The sequence below is a fragment of the Neoarius graeffei genome, chromosome 16 (genome assembly GCF_027579695.1).
Source record: "Neoarius graeffei isolate fNeoGra1 chromosome 16, fNeoGra1.pri, whole genome shotgun sequence".
NCBI lineage: Eukaryota > Metazoa > Chordata > Actinopteri > Siluriformes > Ariidae > Neoarius > Neoarius graeffei.
Genome location: NC_083584.1, coordinates 59,809,840 through 59,830,668, shown reverse-complemented (window position 1 = coordinate 59,830,668; position 20,829 = coordinate 59,809,840). Strand labels below are relative to the sequence as shown.

Below are 20,829 nucleotides of genomic sequence, written 5' to 3'. Positions count from 1 at the left end.
CTTTTTGATAATGTATGATATAATAAACATGACAATAGCTTGCTGACCTTTGAACCAAGGGACCCAGGAAGCCCTTCATATCCCCTGAGCCCAGGAGAGCCCTGGGAATAAAATAAAACAAATAAATGGAACAAACAAAAAAACAAATGAATAAATACCAAGCAATACATATTACTGATATGTAGGGTTTCTGTCTTTCTTTTTTTTCAAAACTAGATGTGAAAGGGCAGTATTATACAGTATTATAGTGTTTTAATTTTCATTAGTCTTTTTTTTTTAGAAATTAAAAAAATCTTTCTTCTCCAATTTCATTTTGCATTACCTATTGTCACATGCCTTTTCTGAAAGGGTAAATGGCAGACTAGCGGAGACTGACAAAAACAAACTGTAAAACTGTTAAAACTGACAGAAAATTGAAATGTTTAAAAAAAAAAAACCCTGAAACCTAAAACAAGAGATTAGAACTGGCATCGCCAATAAATAAATAAAAAAAAAAACAGAAAGAAGGACCAAGAGTGAATTTATAATTCTTTCGCTTTGGGTAATTACATTTAAGGTGTGTAGCAGAAATGGTAATTCCTTTTTTCAAATAAATGAATACTTACATTAAAACCGCACTCTCCCTGAAGCCCATTCAGCCCGTCTTCCCCCTTAGAATCAAAGCTTTTCATTAAACTAATAACCATGAACATATACACAAAAAATGCATACATAATAGATTATTAGTATGTTTTTGACAGTAGTGAGTACACCGGTCATCATCCACTCTGTGGAACAATGAACAGAAGAAAAAAAAGAAGAAGAAGGTGGTACAGGAACAAGATGATGATGAAGAAGAAGAAGACAGTGGTACAGGAGCAAGATGAAGAAGAAGAAGAAGATGGTGGTACAGGAAGAAGAAGAAGACAGTGGTACAGGAGCAAGATGAAGAAGAAGAAGAAGATGGTGGTACAGGAAGAAGAAGAAGACAGTGGTACAGGAGCAAGATGAAGAAGAAGAAGAAGAAGAAGAAGAAGAAGAAGAAGAAGAAGAAGAAGAAGACGGTGGTACAGCAAGAAGAAGAAGATGGTGGTACAGGAAGAAGAGGAGGAAGAAGTAGAAGACAGTGGTACAGGAAGAAGAAGAAGAAGAAGAAGAAGAAGATGGTGGTGGTACAGGAACAAGATGAAGAAGAAGAAGGCGGTGGTACAGGAGCAAGATGAAGAAGAAGAAGATGGTACAGGAACAAGAAGAAGACCAACAGCAGTGAAGAAGGAGAAGAAGAAGAAGAAGAAGAACACCAACACCAGTGAAGAAGAAGAAGAAGAAGAAGAAGAAGAAGAAGAAGAAATGCATACCTCTGCCAAGCCACATATTATCAGTATCCAAACCAAATCACTTTAACTTAGAATGATACTAAAGCTGTCCACCAAATTTCATCCAAATCCGTTCACTACTTTTCGAGTTACATTGGGAAAAGGAAAACAAACAAGTAGAGGTGAAAACATAATATCCTGCAACAAAGTTGGCAGAGGTAATAAGGAGATGGTAAAAAAAGAAGAAAAATAAAAAAGAAAGAATAAGAAGAAGCACAAGATAAACATGGAGGAAGAGGAAGAAGAAGAAAGAAGTGGGAGCCTGATGTAAGAAAATAAACATCTGCTAGCCCATAAGAAAAAGTAAATTCCTAAGTTCAGCCTAAATAAGGAAGTTTTGTTGGGGTAGTAATGGGATAAATAAACATTGGATAAATAAATTACCAAACCTCACATGTTCCTTTGATTGCTATTAACATTTCTGTTAACTGGAATTATTAGTATAGGTAATCGTATGGGGCCGAGTAAAATTAAGGATTAATTTCACGAGTGATTTCGAAGTTTTGAAAATTGGCTGAGTCGCAAAGCGACGAGGGCAATTTCAAAACTTTGAAATCATGAGTGAAATTGATCCTTAATTTTACGAGGAACCATATGATTACTTGTTTATAATATACAGGGCCAAATTCATACTTCGGAAGCCATTCAAGTTCACAACATTTGTCATTCACGTTTTCTGAACCAATCAGGGTGCAAGACTATCTTGCATGTTTGAATCAGTTTCTAAAGTGTCTTTCATCATGACATAGTGACATGACACGAGGATTTTGAAAGTGGTTTACAAAATTTTATTGGAACTTCTTTACAAAAGCTGATTGCTAAATGCAAGAAAACTCTGTGCTTGACCTAAAAGGAATTACAAATACCATTCATCGTTATAAATTTAACCAAGTAACCAAGCAACAAACTAGCCAATAGCATTTCAGAAATACGGCCCCGTGTTAAGGAAAAAAGCCCTCCTTGATTGACCAATCAGAATTGAGTAATTTGGCCCTATGCATTATAAACTGAGAAAGCAGTCAACTCTGACTGGAAACTGATTTTGGATTGATTCATGCAGAAAAGTAAAATAACTGAGAAACATTATGAATAATAATCTGAATAATTTACCAGAAGTCCTGGATCTCCTGGGCCTCCTTTGCATCCTTTAGGGCCACAGCGTCCTGGCGGGCCCTTTCAGCAACAAATAAGTGAAAAGTTAATGTTTCATGAAACAGGATCATTTAATATTTTGACAAGCCAGCAAACCCCCCGTCATCATGACTTCATGACACCATGATATTTAATTAGTTAGTGGAAATGAAACACACTGCTTCAAATTCAATTACATTAATAATTACGTTTTACAAAATGTAGTTTCAGTGAAAAAAAAAGTCACTAGACCTGCAAAAGTCAAGTCTCAGGCATGAACTAATGAGCTGAATCAAAAAAAAAATTGTAGAGATATAATCTGATAGATTTATTACGCTTGGTTCTATCTGGTTTTAACAGATTCATTGAAATCGTGTGTGTTATGATACAGGAAACCTTTCACATAATCAAATGGAGACTTTTGACTTTCTATAGTTCTTGAAAAATAAACTATTTCATCTTTTTGCATGTGTCTACATTAAAAGTAGAGTTTGAGCATTTTAAAGTTTTAACTGAAAATCAAAAAAGGGAGAAAGTTGTATTTAAAAAAATCATTCCAGGTTTACTGAAAGTAGCCACGTCTACCTCGACATTACCGTATATCGTCATATAATTCTGGCAAATTTTTAAGAATTATTTGTTAAATCTATGATCAAAAAGGAAATTATGAAATAAAGTAGTATTAAAAGACATTTTGAAATAAAACTTGATACAGTAATGAGTTTTATCATTTTTATTTCTTGAATTGTTTCACAATATACTGACTCATTTGCATATTTACTTTGCTTTATTATTTACTTCAATAGCATATTTATTTACTCGTTTAATTTTGAATATTGCTGCATTCCATCAAAGTGAATCCCGAAGTCTGTTCATGCTACATTCAGCAATAAATAATCAGTGATTCATTCCATGGTTAAATTTCTTCTTATTAATATCTTTAATTAGGTCTCTTAAACATTTTGTCTGTTGTCATCTTTACAGAGCGTATACACACTTTTCTTTGTTTTAGTTATGATGATGATGATGATGATGATGATGTGACAGTGAACATTTTGTCAATTGGTATCGGATTATAAACCAAACTGACAAATAAACGGGATCATATCAGTTTCGCTATGGCACATAGTGAGGATTTAGACATCTTTAGACAGACTGACTGTTTTTACGGCTGCGTTTGTTAATCTGGCTTCTTATGCAACATGATCTTTGCAGGCAGGCAGAAAAAAGTAGACGAAATAAACATTTCCTCTCATTTTGGAGAAAATGTATTTATGTTTTCTGAAATCAGAGGCATCAGAATTTGTTACTGACAGAAGAACTCCATTTTAGTCAAAATCCAGTTTTTTATCTGTGGTTGTTATGTCTGTATTTGATTCATGTGTGTGTGTGTGTGTATTTGGACTCACCTGAATTCCAGTGCTGCCTCTGTCTCCCGGATCCCCTGAATCTCCCTGTAGCCAGGGACAGATTATTTACCAAAGCAGCACTCAGTCACAGATTAAACCTCTCTGACTAACTCTATCTGATAGAACAGATTGTGAAAGTCTTCTTCTGATTGCTTACCTTGATCTCTCTGTGTAGTGTCGCAAATTGCTTGATACCTCTCCGCCCAGTTACGCCAGGAGAACCTCTCACGCCCTGCAAAATAAACATAATAATAACAACAAGGCTCAGTAAATATCATTTAATGTATGAATTCACAATTGCCTGGTTCAACTCTGTTGTAACAATTAAGTATGTTTTCTGTTCACTTATTAGTCGTAAAGCCGGGGTGTTTATATTCTTTAGTTTTGTTAGAGTGATATAATCAACCCCAGCATTGTTGGATATCTTTCAGGAACCATACAATATCGCATTACAAAAAAAGCACAATTATTATTTTTTTCTCAATTATCAAAATGAGTGTCTTAAGTATTTTTCAGAGGTGGACAGTAACGAAGTACATTTACTTGCCCTGCAGTATGGTGTTCCTCAGGGATCCTGCCTCGGTCCTGTATTGTTTATCATTTATGCATCCAGGCTTTTTAAGATTGTAAACACACATCTACCTAGCATTCGTTGTTACGCAGATGACCCTCAGCTTTATCTTTATTTAAACCTGATTTGCAAGCAAGTCAGGATGAGGTAATTACAGCAATGCAGCATTGTATAGAGGACATACGTCAATGGATGCTGATTGACCGGCTCAAGCTTAATGATAATAAAATTGAATATTTACTTATAGGAACAAGATAATTGTCTAAGGTCAGTGCAGGCTCTCTTGCTGTTGGTGATCATCAGATTATTCCAGCTCAAGAGGCCAAGAATCTGTGCTGCTGATTTGATCAGCAACTTAGTATGGGGACACACATCAATAAGAGTTGTCTTACTTATGGTCCCCGTCATACAGTATTATGATGATAGGGGACCCTTGGACGCCCTCATTCAATGATGCTCGCGTCTTTCGGCTGTCTTCGTCTGGAGGCAGGGCTTGCAGAGCTCCTTTCCCGATGAGAGAGCAGCCCGCCAGGTGCTGCGGTTCAGTGCAATCTGGTACCAGTCGGCATTTATGCCAAAGAGCCGCAGGTCCTCCTTGGCACACTTTCCAACGCTTATGTGGACGACCCTTATTGTGCTTGCCCTGCTTAAGTTCACCAAACAGCAGTTGCTTTGGTGTTCTAGAGTCATCCATTCATGCCACATGGCTGAGCCGAGCAGCGTAGTCTGTTGTTCCGAAGCATGGCCTCGATGGTAGTAGAATCGACGTGGTGGAGGATGTCAGTATTGGTTTTACACTGCCACCACTTGATGTTCATTATCTGTCGGAGCGATCTCTGGTGGAAAGCTTCCAGACGGCAGATGTGGTGGACTAAGGTCAGACACATTTCAGAACCATAGAGGAGAGATGGTAGGACTATTGCCTTATAAATGGTCAACTTAGTTGACAGACTAAGGCCTTTCCCGTTCCAGCACCTAATATGCAAAGCACTAAAAGCTGCTGCGGCACGAGAGACTCAACATTGGATCTCGGGGTCGAGATTGATTTGTAATGCATCTTATTTTCATTTGCACAACATTAGATGCATTAGAAAGTTTCCATTAACTGAATCAACTAAGAAGTTAGTGTTTGCTCTAGTCGTTAGTAAAATTGACTACTGCAACAGTTTATCATGGTATATGGTTTGCCGCCAACACAGTTGTCTAAGAGTTACAGCGTGTCCAGAACACAGCTGTGCACCTTAGTTGCAATGTTTCCCATTTTGATCATATATCACCTGTGCTTTTCAAGCTTCACTGGCAGCTAGTGCAATTTACAATTAAATTTAAGATACTAGTAATTACATTTAAGGCTATTCACGGGCGAGTGCCGGAATATATTAATGACTTAATTATCATTAAGGGTACATCGCACTATTCTTTGAGATCAAATAATGGGCTTCTCCTGGAGTTGCCAAGAGAGCGAACAAGGAGGACATTGGGGGACAGGGCTTTTTGTGCTGCAGCTCCAAAACTATGGAACTCATTACCAAGTAGTATTCATAACTGTAGAACTTTGGACAATTTTAATAATATGTTGAAGACGGCGGCATGGTGGTGTAGTGGTTAGCGCTGTCGCCTCACAGCAAGAAGGTCCTGGGTTCGAGCCCCGGGGCCGGCGAGGGCCTTTCTGTGTGGAGTTTGCATGTTCTCCCCGTGTCCGCATGGGTTTCCTCCGGGTGCTCCGGTTTCCCCCACAGTCCAAAGACATGCAGGTTAGGTTAACTGGTGACTCTAAATTGACCGTAGGTGTGAATGTGAGTGTGAATGGTTGTCTGTGTCTATGTGTCAGCCCTGTGATGACCTGGCGACTTGTCCAGGGTGTACCCCGCCTTTCGCCCGTAGTCAGCTGGGATAGGCTCCAGCTTGCCTGCGACCCTGTAGAAGGATAAAGCGGCTAGAGATAATGAGATGAGATGAGATATTATTGTATATTTTTAGTTGTTAATAAGTAGATATTGTTTTATAGTTGTTTTATAGTTTGTGATGCGCAGGTGATATTCATGCAGCCTGCACACTATAAATTATTATTACTTGAGCACTGTACTTAAGTACACTTTTTGAGTATCTGTACTTTATCTGAGTAATGTTTTTGTTTTTGAAAATTATGACTTTAATTTCACTACATTTGAAAGACAAATGTCGTACTTTTCACTCCACTACATTTTTATCAAGGTCCTCATTACTCTACTGTCAGCCTGATTTACATGTGCGCACACGCACACACACACACACACACACACACACACACACACACACACAAGACCTGTGAGATGAACAGTATTGTCGTACTCAGTCGCAACAAACAGTTGGAATAGTCGGTTCTTTCGGGGAATGCACGCACTCATGGCCATACCTAGAACCCATGTTTCCGTTTTGTGAAAGGAATAAAGAGTCGTTTTGTTTTAAATGTTTGCTTTTGTTTGCCTAAAACGAAACACATCACGGCCTACAAAAACTCGCCGTCCAACCTGCAGAAGCATATTGCATGTAAATATTTTATTCCAAGAAAAAGCTTGCAAAGAAATTGTCTGTACTTTTAGAGCTAGTGATAACATTGCAATAGCTATGCAGTCTGGTTAGTCAAATGACTTTCTATGGATTTGTGCACGAAGTTGCCATAGCCTTGTCCATGGCTAACGTTAACACATAGCTAGTTAACTTGGACACTGTTAGTTAGCATGTAAAAACAGAGTTACACTAACATGAATAATGTTAACTTATCTGAAGCCCTTTCAAAGATGTTTTAGCATAATCTTGCCAAATAAATAGAATGTAGAAATCTTTCTTTTCTAGTAAAGTTAGCTACCCAGGATGATTTAGAGTTTGAAAAGTGTTTGCTAGCATATCAGGTGGAGCTTCAACTCTATAGGTTCAACAAGCTAATCAGTAAATCCAGTAAGTTGCTTCAGAGGCATTAGGTTTTGTAAGCATTGTGGCAATAAGACAACAATGTGTTGACAGAAAATGTACTTTTAAAACTTAAGTATTTTAAAAGCAAGTACTTCAGTACTTTAACTTAAGTAAAAATTTGACTGGACAACTTTCACTTGTATCAAAGTAACATTTGACCAGTGGGATCTGTACGTTGACTTAAGTAATGAAGTTGGGTACTTTGTCCACCTCTGTTTTTTTTTTGTTTGTTTGTTTTAATGAGATTTATAAGCAAACCTACAGTTTCTACTTGAAGGTTTTCCTGGAGAGAACAACAGCACAATATAATAAATTTTCTGATTATATCTAAGAAGGTTGGAGAGGAATCTTTGGATCTCCACCATGCAGAACATTTCAAACTCCTGTATATTCTCATGTTTCGTGCACATGGATGACACTCTTCAGGTCAGAGCACAGAATTTCAATTAGGTTCAAATCCAAGATGGTCATTCTGTGAAAAAATCTGCATGAATCTGCATTAATTGATTTTTGGAAGATGAATCTACAAACAAGTGCGAACCTCCTGGCAGAAGAATGTGGCTAAAAATAATCCTGGTACTTAGCAAAGTTTGTAAAGACACCTTTACAGTATAAGAGGATCAGGACCTCTAACGAAGACCTACACTGCAAAACAGGATGTTTTAGGAAGTTAGAATCTCTTAAATTTAAGCAAATATGAATAATATACCTCTTTATTAGGTGTAAGACAAATATAAGATTATTAAACCTTTTCTTGACATTTTTTCTCATTTCAAGTTTAAAATTGCTTTATTGAATTGGCAGATAATTTAGATTATTTGAAACATTTATTATTTTTATGAAGAAACAACAGAACAAGCTTAAAATGAGTAAATATGTCCAGAAATAGGCTTAATGGTTTAACATATTTGTTATATGATAAATTCATAATAAGAAATATGAGTTGGCTTTTGTTTCATTCAAGATATTGTCACTTACTAAGATATTTTTTGTAGAATAGTCTGCATTTACTATACATAGCTCATTTACAAGAAACTGTTTATGTCTTAGCAACACTCATGTTTCCAGTTCATTTTCCCAAAAACTAGAGAAGACAGAATACCAGACATATGATCTGGGTGTCTGACCCATGACCTTTCCTCAATTTTGACAACATGCATGTTAAATATGCTTTCTTTTCTGAGCATCACTTATATGCAATATAAAAACAGACATAAAACTAGAAGGGCACTCGGTAGAGTGCATACCTCTGCCAAGATACACGTTATCAACATCATAATCAAATCACTTGAATCTAGGATAATACTAAAGCTGTCCACCAAATTTCATCCAAATCTGTTCAATACTTTTTGAGTTACATTGGGAACAGGCTTAAACATCCTGGATCCGCAGACATATCTGGATTCTGGAATGAGATACATATCTAGATTTGCGTCAAAATCTAATCAATTGTTTCTTGGCCCATTGCCCACCTTTGCACCAAATTTCATCCAAATCCGTTCACTACTTTTTGAGTTACGTTGGGAACAGACAAAAAAATCCTGGATTCACGTACTTAGCAATACTGGACAATGTGCAATATAATGTGCAATATAAAGTGAAATATCTCTCCTGCTACCCCCCTTTCCCCCTTCCTCTCTTCCCCATATCTTATTCTTTTTATATTTGTATATGTAAATACTTAATTTAATTTATCTAGAAGTTTTTTTCTCTATTTTCTATTCTCTGTTTATCCTGTAATGATGCTGCTGGAATCTTAATTTCCCTGAGGGAACCCTCCCAAAGGGATCAATAAAGTTCTATCTAATCTAATCTAATCTAATCTAATCTAATCTAATCTAATCTAATCTAATCTAATCTAATCTAATCTAATCTAATCTACAACCCCGATTCCAAAAAAGTTGGGACAAAGTACAAATTGTAAATAAAAATGGAATGCAATGATGCGGAAGTTTCAAAATTCCTTATTTTATTCAGAATAGAACATAGATGACATATCAAATGTTTAAACTGAGAAAATGTATCATTTAAAGAGAAAAATTAGGTGATTTTAAATTTCATGACAACACATCTCAAAAAAGTTGGGACAAGGCCATGTTTACCACTGTGAGACATCCCCTTTTCTCTTTACAACAGTCTGTAAACGTCTGGGGACTAAGGAGACAAGTTGCGCAAGTTTAGGGATAGGAATGTTAACCCATTCTTGTCTAATGTAGGATTCTAGTTGCTCAACTGTCTTGGGTCTTTTTTGTCGTATCTTCCGTTTTATGATGCGCCAAATGTTTTCTATGGGTGAAAGATCTGGACTGCAGGCTGGCCAGTTCAGTACCCGGACCCTTCTTCTACGCAGCCATGATGCTGTAATTGATGCAGTATGTGGTTTGGCATTGTCATGTTGGAAAACGCAAGGTCTTCCCTGAAAGAGACGTCGTCTGGATGGGAGCATATGTTGCTCTAGAACCTGGATATACCTTTCAGCATTGATGGTGTCTTTCCAGATGTGTAAGCTGCCCATGCCACATGCACTAATGCAACCCCATACCATCAGAGATGCAGGCTTCTGAACTGAGCGCTGATAACAACTTGGGTCGTCCTTCTCCTCTTTAGTCCGAATGACACGGCGTCCCTGATTTCCATAAAGAACTTCAAATTTTGATTCGTCTGACCACAGAACAGTTTTCCACTTTGCCACAGTCCATTTTAAATGAGCCTTGGCCCAGAGAAGACGTCTGCGCTTCTGGATCATGTTTAGATACGGCTTCTTCTTTGAACTATAGAGTTTTAGCTGGCAACGGCGGATGGCACGGTGAATTGTGTTCACAGATAATGTTCTCTGGAAATATTCCTGAGCCCATTTTGTGATTTCCAATACAGAAGCGTGCCTGTATGTGATTCAGTGCCGTCTAAGGGCCCGAAGATCACGGGCACCCAGTATGGTTTTCCGGCCTTGACCCTTACGCACAGAGATTCTTCCAGATTCTCTGAATCTTTTGATGATATTATGCACTGTAGATGATGATATGTTCAAACTCTTTGCAATTTTACACTGTTGAACTCCTTTCTGATATTGCTCCACTATTTGTCAGCGCAGAATTACGGGGATTGGTGATCCTCTTCCCATCTTTACTTCTGAGAGCCGCTGCCACTCCAAGATGCTCTTTTTATACCCAGTCATGTTAATGACCTATAGAGATCTTGCAGTCACGTGACCGGAAAGTACACAGCCGCCATCTTGTCGGTCAACAGCACAGCTGAATACTGCTGCACTCGTGTACAGAATGGATCAATTCCAACCGACGGACTACACGGCTCATTTTTCTAATGAACAGATAACTAGATATATGTCTAAAATAAACGATCTACAGATTATTGACCCTTATGGCTTTCCGGACGGAGTTTTCACGACCGTGTCAGTGGATATGGAACTGCCAGCGGAATACCCGGACGTGTATAATTACCTCATTAACTTTCCCTTGCTGTTCAGTGGTGAAGCACTACGTGCTTATAAATCTCTGGACAGTTATCTTTACAGAAATTCAGGATTTGTCAGCGACTCAGATGTGGCATCTTGTAAACAAGAAAATGATCCTCACTGGATGGGTAAGTCACTTAAGTATTGAGTATAGCACTGACCAGCCGATTATAGAATAGAATAAGGTAATTCCAGCTGTAATTTCAAATCGTCCGTCTTGTTTACCTGGCGTTGGAGAGGTAGAGGCTTAGCAGTGGAGGTCTGAGTGGCTGTTTTCTGAGCTTAGTCAACAGGCCGGCTCTGCAACCTCGCTTTTGCTCCCGGCGCTGCCTCCTTCGCTTTGCTTCCAATAACAATCCACGGAGACCCCGCTGGTCTCACTATCTCGTCCGGAATGTTTTTTTTTTTTTCTCTCGTCCGGAATGTTGTGCATGCGATGGAAATCGCTACAAACCGTCATTTTCTGCTGGAAACCAATGTCCAGTAAGTCCATACGGTTGTAGTGGATATTGAAGTCCGGTACAGACGAACAACACGCAAAAATACACACAAAAAACATAAAAAACGTGCACAGGTAGGGAGAGCTTGTAGCTGCAGCCGTTGTAGTAGAATTGTATATAGTAGGGTTTTCCAGAAGAAAAGGTAGAAGTAAAAGCAGAAGTAGAACCAGAAGTAGAAGTAGAAGGCGGAATATGGCGTTTGACCGACACGATGGCGTCTGTCACAATCTGGATCGGCTGTGACGTTTAATGCAAGTGCTCCATTGCCAATTGACCTAAGGAGTTGCAATTTGGTCCTCCAGCTGTTCCTTTTTTGTACCTTTAACTTTTCCAGCCTCTTATTGCCCCTGTCCCAACTTTTTTGAGATGTGTTGCTGTCATGAAATTTCAAATGAGCCAATATTTGGCATGAAATTTCAAAATGTCTCACTTTCGACATTTGATATGTTGTCTATGTTCTATTGTGAATACAATATCAGTTTTTGATATTTGTAAATTATTGCATTCCGTTTTTATTTACAATTTGTACTTTGTCCCAACTTTTTTGGAATCGGGGTTGTAATCTAATCTAATCTAATCTAATCTAATCTAATCTAATCTAATCTAATCTAATCTAATCTAATCTAATCTAATCTAATCTGGATTTGCATCAAAATCTAATCATTTGTTCCTTGGCCTATGGCTCAGCTTTCCTCCAAATTTCATCAAAATCTGTTCACCACTTTTGAGTTAACGTTGGGAAAAGACAAACAAACAGAGGCGAAAACATAACCTCCTCCAACACAGCTGGTGGAGATAATCCTAAAATCTTGTCAATCACATGATATTACATTACCATGCCAGTGTTTTTTGAAAACATAAAAACTTAAAAATATCACAAAATGCATCTTTTCAAATTGAATGAGCAAAGTGGACAGATTTTTCACTTTGCAGTTTGGATATCTAAACTGCAAAGTGAAAAATCTGTCCACTTTGCTCATTCGATTTGAAAAGATGCATTTTGTGATATTTTTAAGATACAATTTAAGTGTGAGTAGAAAAAATACTTTACTTTTATGTTAGCATGGACTCGGCCTTAAAATCCGTCCCAAAGCATCAATAATCCACCACCATACAGTTGGTTTGAGAGCTTATATGGGTTTTTTCCCCCTCATCTAAGGTTCTTTCGAGAAAGTGTCTTTGCAAGAAAAAAAAGTCAGGGTGTGCACTTACTTTTGTACCTTGGGGGCCAGGTATTGCTGAATGTCCCTCAAGACCCTGCCAGAACACAAGTCTCAAAAATGTACACAAACCAAAAGTGCTGTATGACAACTTATAATATAGATCTTATTATCATGTTTCATTGAGTGTAAGAATCAGTCTAACTTGTTAAGGTTGGACTTTTTTTTTATATCAACACTGCACATTATAAGAATATATTCTTGAAATGAATAAATATTTATACAGTTAGCATAAAATATATTTCCTACATTAATTGGGAAAACCTTTATATACTAAATATAACATTAATTGCATACTGTATGATGCTTGCCATGTAGTACAGAGTTGATATACACATGTTAAATAATCTAACATTACCCAATTAGATATCTTATCCAATTTCGTTTTAGTTAAGCCATAAACTGTAAACATGATTTCTGTAGTGAAAATATAACAATTGTTCTCTTACGACTAACCTTTTGTCCTGGAAGTCCAATGTATCCACATTCTCCCTGTAAGCAATGAACATTGAATATTGTTAAAACCTCCAATTCAATTCCTTCTACCACAGGAAATGGATTGTAACTCTCTCTCATTCATTTTCCAACACACATGTGAATAAGTAAGTCCAAAAAGGTTTGTTTTCTTACTTGAGGTCCCTCACATCCCATTGGTCCAGGTGGTCCACAGTTACCTTGTCGTCCAGGTTCACCCTGTAACACAAACATCACCCGCGAGATCAACAGCTTGTTACGTTACCAAAAATATACACAACGTCCTGAAGACTATTGTGGTGGAAAACGTACTGACTGTTACAACATGCTGACACTGGAGACTCCTTCTATGAATGTGAAATAAACATCTCCTTACAGAAAGCCTCACCATCTCAAAATTCACGTTTTTATGAAATGAAAACTATTTTTTTAAAAGTCTGTTTATTATTAGGCATAGATTGTATTGTGAATGAGTTGTTACTAGAACGAGCATATTAATATAAACCTGTGATCTGTATTAGTAAGCTGGCACTACTGTCCAACCTTCTGACCAATCAGAATCAAGAACTCAACATTTATGAATATTAAGAACATTCATCAGCATGTAATATTTAAACACACAGTCACTATCCTTACTGTACTACAGGTGGAACTCTTACCTTTGGCCCATCTCGACCAGGGAAACCGTTTTCTCCCCTCACATCTTTAGGAAAAGGGAAATAGCACGTGTTCCCCTAAAAGAGTAAAATAAACCTTTACTTTAGGTGTAGAACTCTGTAACTACATGCATAGACTACAAACCCATGGGAGCTGTTCTAGCAGGATCTATGGAGGATAATACATCTTTCAAAATGCAGGGTGGTGTGTAAGCAAATAGATTCATTTTTCACCCATAATGCAATTCAGTAAACCTGAAAGTCATGTTGGGAAAGGTCCTAGTGTGTGCAGATTAGTACAACCAAAGGGCACGTATTAAATTTGTGTAAGTCCAGGCGTTGACAAAATTAGACCATTTCTCAAATCTTACTCATTGAAAACAGAATAAACCGCGTTTCTCGAAATGATGATTCTGCTGATGGAAAATTTGTTCATACCTTTGATGCAAAGCTTAGTACAGCCAACTTCTTCTTTCATAAATTTAATATGTGCCCTTTGGTTGTACTAAACTTGTTCTTCTTCTAGCATATGAACAGCAATTATGAACAAGCTGAATCATTTTTATGAATGAGGACCTTCTTAATGTCTTGCTATAACAAATAACCATTTATTATTTCTGTTCTGAAATGTTCATCTGAAATCATTGCACACCTTAGGGCCAGCGGGACCATCTTCTCCCTGGAGGAAGAAAAAAAAAATCAGTTTACAGATAATTTTAGATTTGGATAAGGATATATAAATGATCAAAAATAACCAGAACCCTCTGAATGATTTTATACTGTAAAAAATATATATATTATCAAGCAAAACTTTCTAACAATTCTTACTGTAAGATTATTAAACTCTTAATTGTTTCATAGTCATGCTCCTTTTTACTGATTTCAAATCTTGTGAATACAATTTGCAATACATTAAAGGTAGACTGCCTTTCAGATTTTTCACATTTGATCATAAAAATAATTTTCCCTGACACCCAATTATTTTTGTTCAGTGAACTGAAAGCTACTGAATTTGAATCACAGACTTCCAATTTTATTACTTTTTCTCCGAAAAGAACAATTAATGAATTTAGAGCTACGTGGCCCTAAATTCTCCACCATTTTTTTCCTGCTTCACCATGACCCAAGATTCAAGATACTATGTCATGTATCATGTGGCGGGCTTTCCCCATTCGCACAAGGCATTATGGGATACAAATTTGAAACAGAAGAGAAAAATGGAGGACATGAGTGTGCGAATGAAACGTGAAAGTCCGACTACAGTAACGGAAAGCGAGAAGAAAAGACATTATGTTATATATGAAGGAAAGGAAACGCAGGACCAAACTAATAAATATCAGTGCTCAGCGAGCACCTCGGTGTGATCAGCTGTTTGTGTCGTGACAGAATGATGGAACTGTCAGTGCACGCTCAAAGGTAAACCTGTAGATGGCAGTAATGCAACACTGTGGATGCCAGCTGCCGTAAAACCTGAAAAATGAAGATGACGAGGACTCAGGTAAACCTGCGCATGCGCACACGAACTTCCTCTATCTGCTTGACTGCGCGAAGTGAGCGATTTCATGCACATTATTTGCTCGGGAATCCCCTCAAATTAAATAACTTTTAATTAAATTAAATTAAATGGCTTTTTTTTTTAAGATATTACAAAAATAAACATCTATCACAATGACCAAATTTCAGAGAGAACTAAATTTCACCGGTTTTATGAAATTGAAAGGCTGTCTACTTTTAAGGCAAATTCAAACTCCTTTATCCTTCTGTTTCTTTCGTATTCTTTTTAACCTTTCACGATTCTGACTGACAGTTGTCATGGGCTTACCTGTAAACCGACAGCTCCAGAACATCCTGGAGGTCCAGGTGTACCAGGTTCACCCTAATAACAAAGCACACAGTATTCTTTCCTTATTAAAACACATACTGCTTGAAACGAATTATCCATCCATCCATTATCTGTAGCCGCTTATCCTGTTCTACAGGGTCGCAGATTGAAATGAATTACTGTAATATAATTATTGTTGCATGTGTTACCTTTGTGCCATTGCATCCTGGGCTACCAGGTAGTCCCTGAGGGCCTTCATGTCCTGGGAGTCCCTAAAAACATAACACACAGTTCAGGACAGAAACTCTCATTCCCTATGGAAATAAATGGTGGGCTCATGCACGACCCATATTTTAATATTTTACAGTCTCTGTGTATCACGGTATTATATACTACAGAGTCCAAATGTTCATTGGATACTTGCGGTGCAGTGACAAACGATTTTCATCTATTTTTGCATTAACAAATTCTCCTCAGACAAGCGCAGAGAGGAGACAAATGAGGAAAGACAAATCATTTTTTAAACTATCATTTCCTCCATTCGTATTTATATTTCATTAAAAGAAAAAAGAAAGAAAGAAGAAAAACAGTATTTCTCCAGTTAGACTTAAAATATCTATTATGTCAAACATACTACATTCTGCTGCATAAATAATTGTCTTGCCCAAATTGCATGATTGCAAAACTTACAGGTATTCCTGGAGAACCCCATAATCCTGGCTTCCCAGGGAGTCCCTAATAAGAAGAATCATTGCATGAGTATTATACTGTATAACATGAAAATAATCCTCCCATTTTACATACCATATACAACCCCAAATCAGAAAAAGTTGGGACGGTATGGAAAATGCAAAGAAAAAAAAAAAAGAAAGCAGTGATTTCTAAATTAACTTTGACTTGTATTTCATTACAGGCAGAATGAACCCAAGATAGTTCATGTTTTGTTGGTCAGCTTCATTTAATTTGTTCATATACATCCATTCCTGCGTTTCAGGCCTGCAGCACACCTGTTTGAAACAGGTGATGTCAACAGGTGACTGTAATCATGATTTTTGTATAAAATCAATATCCAGGAAAGGCCTAGTCTTTGAGGTACAAAGATGGGTAGAGGATCTCCAGTTTAAATAATTGAAATGTTTAAAAACAATGTTCCTCAAAGAAAGATAGGAAGGCATTTGGATATTTCACCCTCTACGGTGCATAATATCATTAAATGATTCAAGGAATCTGGAGGAATTTCAGTGCATAAAGGGCAAGGGCTCAAGCCAAATCTGAACCCCCATGATCTCCGATCCCTCAGATGGCACTGCATTAAGAACTGTCATTCATCTACAGCTGATATAACCACATTGGCTTGGGATTACTTAGGCAAACCTTTGTCAAGCTCTACAATACAGAGTTACAGCCACAAATGCCAGTTAAAACTTTACTGTGCAAAAAGACAGCCTGATGTTAACTGTATCCAGAAGCACCGGCGACTTCTCTGAGCTCGGAAGCATCTGGGATGGACCATCACACAGTGTAAATGTGTATTGTGGTCAGATTAATCAGTATTCCAGGTCTTTTTTGTAAGAAATGTTTTTTGTAAGAAACACGTCCAAAAGCCAAGGTGTGTCATGGTATGGGGTTGTGTCAATGCCCTTGGCAAAGGTAACTTACACTTCTGTGATGGAGCATTAATACAGAAAAGTATGCTGAGATTTTGGAGCAACTATGTTGCCTTCAAGACGATGTCTTTGTCTCCAATAGAGAATGTGTGGAGAATTTAGAAATTAAATATGACGATGACCCCATACTGTTACACACCTTCAGACCTGTTGGCAGGAAGAATGGGACAAAATAACACCTGAAACGCTTCATCACTTGCTGTCTTCAGTCCCTAAACATCTTTTAAGTGTTGTGAGAAGGAATGGGAACATTATAAAGTGGTAAATGCTTTACTAGTCCAAACGTCTTCTTTTTTTAAGTGTTGCAAGAATCAAAATTGAAATAAGTGTTTATTTTGAAAAAACAATCAAATTCATGAGGTAAAACATCAAATAATGTGCTGTTATATTGTTTTGAGTGCAATACAGGTCAAAGATTATTTACAAATCATTTTCAGTTTTAATTACAATTTCAACCTACCATCCCAACTTTTTCTGATTTGGGGTTGTTCAAACACACACACACACACACACACAGAGGGGAAATACCTGTGAGCCTTTTAGTCCTGGTAGTCCTGGTAGTCCTGGTTCACCCTGTGGCATAAAACACACTTATTTTGGCCCAGAAAGAACCTCTTACAACTTATTTAGCAGTTTGAAATCCAATGTTAAATTTTAATTTCAAGCTTTGTGTGGCAGACCATGGGGCCCATGAGTCCAGGATGGCCTTCATCTCCTAGATTTCCATCTTGCCCTGGTAAGCCAATTAGACCTGGAAAACCTTGCTCGCCCTGAGAATAAGCGAGAAAGAGAGAGAAGAAAAGAGTTCATACATGAGACAAAATCCAAATCGATTCGGAGACCAGAATGGACAAACAGAGTAGTCATGTAAAAGAATGCGTCTACTCGCCCCAAGACCAAACAATCTCAATCTTATCTGCTTTCGGCTCCCTCAGACAGCACTGGCCTTGGCCAAGGCCATTGCTGGGACAACAACTCCCCCTGAAGATCACTGCAGTGAGACGCTCTTGCATTCCTTACCCCACTCTCCACAGTCGCCGCTTTTTTACCCCCAGTGTGACAAGCAGGAGTGCGACCAGCGCCGTCGTGGCTGCAGGAACCAGCTGCTTGCTTGAGCTGGGTTACCTCTACCTCTGCCCCTCCCCTCTTTCCCCCATCCTCTCCCCCTCAAGTCCTGAGTTTTCATGTTGTAAAGTGTACTGTGTTATTTGTGCTTATGTGCTGAGGTGTTTTTTTTTTACTGTTCCCACACTGTACTCCCCACAGGAGCATAGTGTGGGGGTTGCTTTTTTCTCCTCCCCCTCCTCATGTTCTCCATATTTTTTTTTCTTTTCATCCCTGTCTTCCTGTCCTGTCTACTCACCCTCTGTCAATTGTATGTATGTGTATATGTAAGGACGGGTTGATGGTTAATTTCGCTGGCACTGACTAGTGACAATAAAGGCTTCATTCAATTCAATTCAAATCAAATAACAAATTTTACTGACTACAACATAAATATGAATACATTTATAAATGCTCTTGATCATTGTCTCTCACTCACTCATTCGCTTTCAGTAACCGCAATGCTCACATCAGGATCAAGGTGGATCCAGAACCTATCCAGGGAATGCTGGCTGTATGGCAGGGATACAGCCTGTATGGGATACCAGTCCATCACAGGGCACCATGCACACACATTATATTATTTATCTTAGCCAATCCACCTACTGGCATTTTTGAGAGGTGAAAGGAAACCAGAAAACCAGGAGAAAACCCTCGCAGACACAGAGAGAACATGCACAAAAGTTTCATACAGAGCTCAGGATCAAACTGAGGATCCTAGCTGTGAGACCATGCTGTGTCATGTACAGCCAGTCAAACCCTCAGAAACCACTCACCACTCATAAATCATTAATGTACTTGAGGCAGTAGATGTGTGAGAAAAGGCATGCTACTGTGGTGGACATCTCTGGGGTCCCCTGTGTATTGGGGGTTTTATGCTCCCAAATTATATAAATTAGAGAAGTTGGATAGCTTGGAACAGTGAGTAAATATTGGAAATAAATCTTCGATTGTAATCTTCATTCACGTTGTTAGCTAGTTACATATGCATTGTGGTTTTACGAAACCCAGAAAACTACTGAGGTGGTGGGAATCGCCTGGATATCCTCGTGTGTGCATGTACACGCATTCCAGGACCAGTCAACAAAGTTACAAAGGGCTATTTTCAATAAATGCTGCTTTCATCCAGCCATTTTCCCTGGAATGTTCTTACTGTGTTCTAATGCTGAATCCCAATAATAGAGTACCCTGGCAAATCTAGATTTCATGGAACCACAATTCTGTACATGGCTAGTTCTATTTCACTCCTCCTAATCACCAGGGGTGGAGAGAATCATCTGGATGATGTGTGCTACAAAGCCATGAGGACTGACACAGCTTAGGACTAACTGGAAAGGTCTTCACAGAGGGTCAGTGGTAATCTTTTAGAACCTAAAGAAGGTACACAGTGATGCCCAGGTAGCAGCAGTGCAGATCTCATCGAGTGATAATCAAGTTACTCCTTCTAGAGTGGCTTGTGAAGATGGAGGCTGGTCACATCCACAGACCATGGTGATGAGATCCACCACCCAGTGGGACAGTGTCTGCTTCAACAAGGGAGATCCCTCATGTCTTTCCTAAACAGGTGATCTGAGGATTTGATAGCTTGATCAGATGCATGTCCACTGGCTATTGATTGAATGCAGAACCTTTTGGTGATGTCTGTTGCTTAACGTTGATGGCAAGAAAGTTTGTACTGTTCTGCTTCTTCAACTTTAGTCTCAGGCTATCTGTATGTTTCACATTCTCAGTTAATCTAGCTTCCCAAAAATCTGTGGCACAAGGGAGAATGAGGCTGAATGATCCATCCATCCATTATCCGTAACTGCTTATCCTGTGCAGGGTCGCAGGCAAGCTGGAGCCTATCCCAGCTGACTATGGCCGAGAGGCAAGATACACCCTGAACAAGTCACCAGGTCATCGCAGGGTTGACACATAAAGACAAACAACCATTCACACTCACATCTACGGTCAATTTAGAGCCACTAATTAGCCTAACCTGCATGTCTTTGGACTGTGGGGGAAACCAGAGCACCCAGAGGAAACCCATGCAGACACGAGGAGAACATGCAAACTCCACACCGAAAGGCCCCTGTCAGACACTGGGCTCAAACCCAGAACCTTCTTGCTGTGAGGTGACAGTGCAAACCACTACACCATTGTGCCACCTTGGTTGAATGATAGAACTTTGAATTGGAGTGCCTGCCTCTGGAAGGTCATAGATGTCACTCAGGTTCACAGATGTCATGGTGGTTGAACAACATGGATTAGATTTGATAACTGTTAGAAACCAGTTTAGCCCCCTTATATCTAGAATTGGATGGGAACTGCTACCCATCTTCTGAAGGCAAAAAAAAGTTCAGGAGACCCCTTGTTAAGGTTGGAGTGGAAGAACTCAAGTGTCCTGACTGAAGTCAACCCCACTGAACACCTTTGGGATGAACTGGAACACTGACTGCATCCAGACCTCTTCAACCATCATCAGTGCATCACTAAGGGTCTTTTACCTGAATGAAC

The 20,829-nt window shown here is 38.5% G+C and overlaps 1 protein-coding gene across 1 annotated transcript in view; it reads right to left on the bottom strand.

Annotated features, from left to right (window-relative positions):
• Positions 1–20,829, bottom strand: part of col4a3 (collagen, type IV, alpha 3) — a 99,851-nt gene that overhangs the window by 56,630 nt on the left and 22,392 nt on the right. Inside the window, exons 3-17 of the mRNA XM_060942273.1 lie at positions 17,910–17,999; positions 17,758–17,802; positions 16,253–16,297; positions 15,772–15,834; positions 15,563–15,616; positions 14,393–14,419; positions 13,744–13,818; positions 13,241–13,303; positions 13,067–13,102; positions 12,603–12,647; positions 4,053–4,127; positions 3,896–3,940; positions 2,466–2,528; positions 606–650; positions 48–101 (exon numbers count right to left, since the gene is read on the bottom strand). Coding sequence (XP_060798256.1) covers positions 48–101; positions 606–650; positions 2,466–2,528; positions 3,896–3,940; positions 4,053–4,127; positions 12,603–12,647; positions 13,067–13,102; positions 13,241–13,303; positions 13,744–13,818; positions 14,393–14,419; positions 15,563–15,616; positions 15,772–15,834; positions 16,253–16,297; positions 17,758–17,802; positions 17,910–17,999 — 825 coding nt within the window. The remainder of the gene's footprint in view (positions 1–47; positions 102–605; positions 651–2,465; positions 2,529–3,895; positions 3,941–4,052; positions 4,128–12,602; positions 12,648–13,066; positions 13,103–13,240; positions 13,304–13,743; positions 13,819–14,392; positions 14,420–15,562; positions 15,617–15,771; positions 15,835–16,252; positions 16,298–17,757; positions 17,803–17,909; positions 18,000–20,829) is intronic.